The 8,446-nt window shown below is 28.8% G+C and overlaps 1 protein-coding gene across 1 annotated transcript in view; it reads right to left on the reverse strand.

Moving 5' to 3' along the window:
* Positions 1 to 7,075, reverse strand: part of LOC108693275 (ATP-binding cassette sub-family G member 1-like) — an 11,609-nt gene extending 4,534 nt beyond the window's left edge. The window contains exons 1-4 of the mRNA XM_018202145.1: positions 6,920 to 7,075; positions 6,623 to 6,796; positions 6,177 to 6,387; positions 5,237 to 5,344 (exon numbers count right to left, since the gene is read on the reverse strand). Coding sequence (XP_018057634.1) covers positions 5,237 to 5,344; positions 6,177 to 6,387; positions 6,623 to 6,694 — 391 coding nt within the window. The 5' untranslated portion in view covers positions 6,695 to 6,796; positions 6,920 to 7,075. The remainder of the gene's footprint in view (positions 1 to 5,236; positions 5,345 to 6,176; positions 6,388 to 6,622; positions 6,797 to 6,919) is intronic.
* Positions 7,076 to 8,446: the final 1,371 nt, after the last annotated feature.

Raw genomic sequence — 8,446 nt, forward strand, 5'->3', positions numbered from 1 at the left:
ATCCCCTCTTTTACGTTCAATAAAAAAAAACAATACATACTGGAGTGAGCCTTCCCTAGCCATACCACCAATGAGATAACTATTAAAGATGGTCGGCGCTTATGAAAGTTCGCCTGTTAAAGTAATTAAGAGTAAAAAACTAATTTTATGATTGATTAGTTTCGTAGACATGTACATATGTTTTAAACTTAATAATACTCAATTTTTATTTAAAACTGTAATTTTAATGTTATCATCTGAGTTTGATTATCAACAGAGATGATAACTGCAGAGAAAAAAATATATTGTAATTTGTATAAGATAATTATAGCATTAAAAGTATGCATACTTAATATTCTTAAGACTTCCATGTGTGCTTTCTATATAAAGATTACCTGATACAGTATCAGATTGCTCCTCGCCCTGATGAAGCGGACTGCAAAGTTCACAAAAGTTGACATTCCAAGAATAAATCTGGACACGGAGAAAACTCGCAAAACGCATAATCTTTATATAATATGCAAACTTATTTATACAGAATTTATAAATAAAAAATACAAATAATAAAAAAATACAAATTTATAATAATATATTATCGAAATGTTTATGTTAATAATGAATTATTATTAATTGTTGATAACATCATTGTCCTTCAATTATTCCCAGGCTCCTCGGGCCCCATTGATAGTCACGGAAATTTATTCAAGATCGATGATCTTTAATGGTATCTCGTCGATATAAATCTGGGTATTAACACCGACGAGATACTATTAAAGACCAACATCCTTATGGGAGTTTGCGTCCTTGTAAATATTGAATTAAAAACTGATAATATTATACTAATTTTAAGATTTATTAATTAGTAAGTAGTAAGTAGTAATTAATTTAGTAGATGTATTTATGCATTTAGAACTCAATAATACTCGATTTTTCTTTAAAATTGTAATTTCAGTGATCGTCAAAGTTTGATTATCAACAGAGATAATAATTGCAGAGAAAAAAATTTTAATTTTTCTGCAATATATAGAATATTAGCTTTACAAGTACACATATTTATTTATGGAACATTTATGTAATAAAAAATCATGAATTTAATAATGTATGAGCCAAATATTTATGTTAATAATAGCAAATTTATATCAATTGTTGATAACGTCAGTAAATCTTCAATTATCTCCGGGCCCTTGAGGCCCTTTTATATCAGCGAAAATTTGGGTTGACGATCTTTAATAGTATCTCATCGATGATATTATTCATAAAACTTTTTTCCTATAATGAAAAGTGAAAAATGTCCCCATTAAGGGAATTCTAGAGTGACCAAATTGTCGATATTTTGCAGATCAATATAAATTTTCGAATTTACTGAACGGAATCAAAAATTCTTTTACAGGATTAAAGTAGATGCAAAATTTGAATATGATGCAATATATTTTGTACTAAAATCGGAAAGAAAGTTAAAAACTTATATTTTTTCAAATCATTATTTCAAATAAAAAACAAATTCTAAATTAACATTAAAAAAACGTTTTTATTTTAAATAAAATAATTTATAATTTTATTATAAACGTATTTAATTTAAACAATGTTTTTTCAATCATTTATTTTAAACGAACAATTATAATGTACAATAATGTTTAATAAACGTTAAATTAATGATTAAATAATTTTGAAAACAAATCGTGAAAAATGTAAAATTAATAAAACAATAAACGTTTAAAAAACATTTAAAAAACATTATTTGCTGATTGGGTAAGACCATCTTCGTCAAGACGACCTTAAATTAAACAAGAATTTCTTAAGGAAAAATTTCTCGAAGGTCATCTTATTTCGTGAAATGTTACGATTTCAAGATGATCTTAATTGAATAAGACAGTCTTGACCAATGGTCTTAAGCGCTGCCTTGAGCTTCGACTATGAATATCATCCTTAGTTTCATAAACTCAGTATTGTTTGTGCAGTATTGTATTATGCGCTGAGTGCAATATCGTGTCAATACGAGCTATAAAACTTTTGCATTAAGAAAACATCTATGTCAGATGAGACAGCTCTACGATCTTATTCATCCATTTGTTTTTCATTTGAAATAATGATTTGAAAAAACTTTTTAAACGTTTATTTAATGTTTATTGAATGTTTATTTAACATTAATTATTCATTTGAAATAATAGTTTGAAGAAAAATTTTTTGAATAATTAAATGTTTATTTAATGTTTATTAAATGTTTATTTTACATTAATTATTCATTTCAAATAAAGGTTTAAAGAAATATTTTTTAAATGTTTGTTTATCGTTTATAAAATGTTTATTTTACATTATTTATTCATTTAAAATGTGATAATAAGAAACATTTATTTCACATTAAGAAATATTCATTTCACATTAATTATTTGTTTGAAATAATGGTTTAAAGAAACATTTATTTAATATTTATTAAATCGTTTTTAAACGTTTGACATTTAATAAATGTTTGTTTTTTGTTATTTATGTATTAAAAATATAATTAAAAAAACATTTATTTAACATTTATTCGCCATTTATTATAAATATGTAAAAAATATTATTTTCTAAACCTCAAATTAATAAAAAACGGGTTGAAATAATAAAATAATCATGGAAGAGAACTTAACACAATATAATTGCGTTAAGTGTACCATAGATGAACAGTTAATGTAAGTCGGTCCCGTCCCGAGGAGGGGGCAAACATGCCACCTACTAAGGTATATGCGAAAAGACTATTCTAAAATCCAGCGCCGCCCCGAAAAGGGCAATAGAAAAACCCAGCAGCGCCTGCAGGGAGGATGGGATTAGGATTAGATATTGGCTTGTCCTTAATGCTGAGACAATCAAGTAATTAGATTGCTTCCTGCCATATCGGAGCAAGCCAATCTTATGTAGGGCGCCAGCAAATCCGAACTCGCATAAGTCACGAGTCGAACGCGCAAGGCATCTTGACCGATCGACACCCAGAACCATATATGGACAATAAAAACTATGTGCATCGATAATTATAAGTGACAAGACGGAAGATATAAGATTCAAAATCCTTAGGTCCTAGATTCAAAACCTGGTTGCGGTAAGTGAAAAAAATTAAAATAAAATTAGAATTAATAAATAAAATTATAGTTGTCTAATGTTTAGGCATTGTCGATAAAAAATATAAATTAAAAAAATTCTACATTGTTATGTTTTCTAATTTTGAAAATAATTATGACTTTAAAAAATGTTTTTTTAAAATTAAAGAAATGTTTCTTCAAACGTTAAAATAAATGTTTTTTAATAAAAAAAAAGAAGATTTAACCCATTATTTTTAACATTTTTAAAAATGTTTTAAAAAATGTTTTTTTAAATATTTTTAAAAATATTTTTAAAAATATTTAAAAAACATTTTTAAAATATTTAAAAAACATTTTTAAAATATTTAAAAAACATTGTCTGTTGATGGGGTTATTTTAATAATTCTGTGAGAAAGAAAATTTTATCACAGATATAGGAAAAAATGGTATTCAATCGTTTTTTAAACATTTTTTATCAGAAAAAAAACGTTTTCTTTAACGTTTTTCCAATGACAACATTTTAATCAATCTGAAACGTTTTCAAGAGCTGGTTATGAAACATTTCAAAGAAACATTTGAAACGTTTTTTAAACGAATATGTGCTACCTGGGGCGCTCTTTATATTCTTTCCCACGTGATTCTTATTATTATGTTAAGTTAATGCATCTACGCAGTGGCCCTCTGTCGGCAGAATTACGAGAATTAGAGAGAATTATTAAGCGGGTAAGTAATTTTCGTGATAACATTTTGTTAGTAACTACGATCGATAAAAAAATTTCATAACTTGAAAACATATACGCAATAACAGATAAATATCATTATATATGTTTGTATCGTCATAATGTTCAAAATGGAATAATTGATCATTCATTGCTGTTATGTTGCTGTCATCTTGCCGACAGCATAACATACAGTTATTACTGTCTTTGTTTTTGAAATATCATCAACTGATTGCATAAACAATCATATTGTTGCATTTGTAATGTGTCCTATTTTGATGTCAGCAAATTCATATCAAATATAAGACAATTCATACAATGCATCAATTTGTTCAATATGCTAAATCACATTTAATTACCTTAGAGCACTATAATATAAGTATTCGCATCTGCCAATTTTAGTTCCTTTCCTACTCTTTGTTCTCTCTTCGATCTTCTTAGTTTAGCGGTGGAGAGAGAGAGAAGAGAGAGAGAGAGAGAGAGAGAGAGAGAGAGAGAGAACAAGGGATTGAGGAAAGAAGCAAAAAGAATGAGAAAAGAACTAAAAATGGCGGATGCGAATACTTATAGTGCCTTAATTATCTGTGATGAGTCACGTAATAGACGCCATTTAATTCTTCATTAAGCTTCAATGGCCAGACCTTAGACATACATACTGAAAGGGCCATATCTAATCAATGTAATAAAAGTATCTCCAACATCTATTTGTCTCCTTATCTGAAAGCTTGTTTGCTTGCGTGTGATTTATGTGTGAACTTTAAATGTATTGTATGTTCTAAGGTGAGAGTACATACAATACTTTTAACCCTACATAATAATAATTGATACATGCGCATTACGGTGAAGCATTCAAATAAGGACAGATAGATGTTGGAGGCGTTGGAGCCATCGACAGCAGTGATGGGAATTTGGCTCTGCACAACGCAAAGAACATCAACCCCTTCCACTTTTGTTCAACCAATTGACGCTGCTCTCTACCAGCCGAACGCGGCGTTAACTGATGGAGCAAAAGTAGAGGGGTTGATTCTCTGCGTTACATGGAGCCAAATTCCCATCACTGATCGACAGTCACCTATGGCCCTTGTCGTATATGTTCTAAGAGCCAAACTCTGGTATAGAGATTCTACCCAAAAGGTATGGCTATTACTCTCGCACAGTTGATCACCCTCCCCCACCGAACGTAGAGAAGACTCACTCCAGTATAGAGCTCAATGTATTGCCTGATCTCATATATCAAAAAATCTGCATGTTAAAATTTATATTTATATAGAGAATGTAGTATAGATATTCGATAAATAAAATATTAACACTTTCATTATTTAATCATCGTCAAGTAAAATAATAGATTATTATTTAAATTAGAAATGTAATTATTAATTAATAGAATTATTAATAAATTATTAGTAGATTATCATATGAATTGACAAAATAACCAAGATAATTAAGAATAAAATGTTTAAATAATAAAATACAATATATATTTACTATTTTTGTTACGTTTACTGCATGATTTAAATTTTTCGTATTCATCACGACAGATCTCATATAGATTCTCTAAATCTCCACCCCTCTGTTTGGTTATTACTTCAAGCACTGCAATGAGAAGAATCAATATCAATTGTTCTTTATTTTTTTTACCCTAGTTACACACTGAAGTCTCAGAAATCCCAGTGCAATTTAGCAAATTTTTTTTTTTCGCATTTTTGAATTTTTCTTTTTTTTGAACCTATATCTCAGAGCTCCTTAATTCTATTAACTTTTACACATTATGGACTATTGGTCTTTATTCAATTCTCTTAATCGATTGAAAAGAAAATTAATTGAAATATGTCCATTTTTACGCAAGTTACGGTAACAAATATGGATGGGGTCTTAGAGGCGCGATTCCGTAACTGTCTTTACATGCCCGACAGTTGTCCGTGTCGTTGCGCAGCTTTTTCACCATATAAAATATCTGCGCAACTACACCGATAACTGTCGGTATAGGCGTATAAAACAGTTACAGAATATAGACCCAGGGACCCGAATGTGTATATCAAGGAAAAAAGAGTTTAGTTAGGATTAATTATAGCTTAATCGCATTACTTGCACTCAGAATTGTCGTTTTCTCTTAAACAGCGTGAACAAATCTTATGATATCTTTAAAGCATTTTAATTTCTAAATTAAAGTACAAAGTAAAAAAATTGGACAGCTTTTAATAACAATTTGTTATATATGTTTTTTAAAACTTAACTATGTAGAATGTACCTTTTTTAATAAATTTAAAAAAATTAAATTGCAAAATTAATAAAAAACAAATTAGTCGTAAAGTTAAAAAATATAGGAAAAATATAAGAAAAACGCGTATAGTTTTATTCTCTTTTTCTAATCTTTCTGTCTTCTCGCAATTCTTTTATCAAATTGAATATATAAAATAAACATTACCATATTCGGCTATATTATAAAAGCTGGGACACGTGAATCCGGCAATGCTGTACGTCTTTAAGATCTCACTCTTGGGACCGCAGTATATACATCTGCCTCGGTTGAGTACCATAATGTTATCGAAAAATGAAATCATCTGACTACTGGGTTGATGTATCGCGCAAACTATAGTACAATTTTCTTTCGCCATATCATGTAGCATGCTAATAAGCTAATAAATGCAAATAGTTTATTGAAAGCTCATTAAAACTTAATGATTATTGCAAAACGAAAACTTATAACATTTCATCTATTTTACAACATGCAATATTGCTGCAATGTTGCATTTGTATAAAATTATTAGTAAAATATAATGAAAAAATAAATATCAATTTATATCAGTTAATATCGAATAACTTATAAAATAATCATTATTTATGTAGCTGAATATTAGTAATGTACTATACTTGATTAGAGGTTACACTGTCGAGACCGCTTGTTGGCTCGTCTAATAAGAGAACAGATGGCTTAGTGATCATTTCTACGCCGAAGGAGAGTCTCTTCTGTTCGCCACCGCTTAATTTATTCGCCAATGTATTTAGACAAGATGACAAGTTGAGATTCTTTGCAATATCGTTCACCTGAGAAATAATATCTGATATGGGCGATAATGTATCAATTTACATAACTTTACTTGCGTAGCAAGCTATAAAATATACTATAAAGTATGGTGGCATATTAACAATATAAAAAAATATACAGACTGTCCTCACGAGACTTCTCCAACTGCCCACAGGAAAGTAGATGCGATCGAAATAAAGATAAAAGTTTTTTACCGTATAGTGATATTTGTAATAATCGAGGTATTAATATTTGCAATTGTACTAATGAGAGCGTGCCGACAAAAACGCTCCGGCCGCTCGAAGTATAGCTAAACAACGAGGCATTTCCTCTTATCTCTCCAATGCGCTATATATTGTACTTCGAGTTATATACGGCCGGAACATTTCTATCAGCGCGCTCTTATTAGTACAATTGCAAACATTAATATCTCGATTATTATTACGAATATCACTAAACGGTAAAGAACTTTTATGTTTATCCCATCTACTTTCCGTTGGAGAAGTCTCGCGAGATATACCTTATATAATGATTGTATATATATTTATATACAATTACATATATAGAGTGTTCCAGAATAACTGCCAAATATTTCATGTGCTGATAGAGCGGGCTAAATTAAGTCGAAAAGTCTACTATTTTGCAATTTTTGCAATAACAAGTTATTAATTAATAATAATCGCCGAATATTAAGCTTCTATAATTTTTTTATTCAAATATTATCAACTTTACAGAAAAAACAGCAAAAGATGAGAATTGTTCAGTTTCTTCTTATAGAGTTTTGAGAATTTTTATTTTCTCATGTTGGTAAAAATAATTGCCAATAAGAAAATGCGGTACTAAAAAGTTTTATAAAAAATTCTAAAAAAATTCTTAGAGCTTTATGAAAAAATGAACAATATTTGTTCTCTTTCTGCAAAGTTGATAGTAAAAAATTTGAGTAAAAAATTATTGAAGACCAATATTTGGCGATTTTTAGTAATTAATATTTTGTTAACTATTGCGAAAATTGCAAAATGGTTGAGGATTTTTCGACTCACAATCAATTTAGTCCGCTCTATCAGCACACGAAATATTTGGCGTATTATATTTATTTTGAGATATATATTTATATACAATTATATATATTTAATAATATTTATCGTATATTTATATTTTACTTACAACTAATCGAATCGCTTGTTCGCTCTGATTGAGTTTCAATCGTGCTGCTATATAAAGAGTTTCTCTCGTTGTAAGGAATGGCAATAAATCATATTGTTGCGGCACATAGCATATCTGTTTGCGAAACATTTCTTTATTTCCTTCAACACCGTTTATGATGATGGTACCTTTAACGTTATTTAATCGTTTGCCCGATATGATTTTTAGCAGGGTGGATTTTCCCGCACCAGAAGAACCAATAATTGCCGTAACTTTTTTTGTTTCGAAGTGCCCTGTTACATCATGTAGGATTTTTTTCTCAATTTCTACAAAGTAAATGTTCTTCTTTAATTATTTGTAGATAATATACATAGTAGAAAACGCAATATATATGTCACATATTTGCATTTATACGAATCCAGCATTTATGAATTTACATAGAGATTTTCCAAGAAAATGAAAACATTATATAATCTTTGTAATTAATTCAAATTGCTTTTTTACAAATAAAATATATATGCGTACAT

This window comes from Atta colombica, unplaced genomic scaffold (assembly GCF_001594045.1).
Source record: "Atta colombica isolate Treedump-2 unplaced genomic scaffold, Acol1.0 scaffold9, whole genome shotgun sequence".
Classification (NCBI taxonomy): Eukaryota; Metazoa; Arthropoda; class Insecta; order Hymenoptera; family Formicidae; genus Atta; species Atta colombica.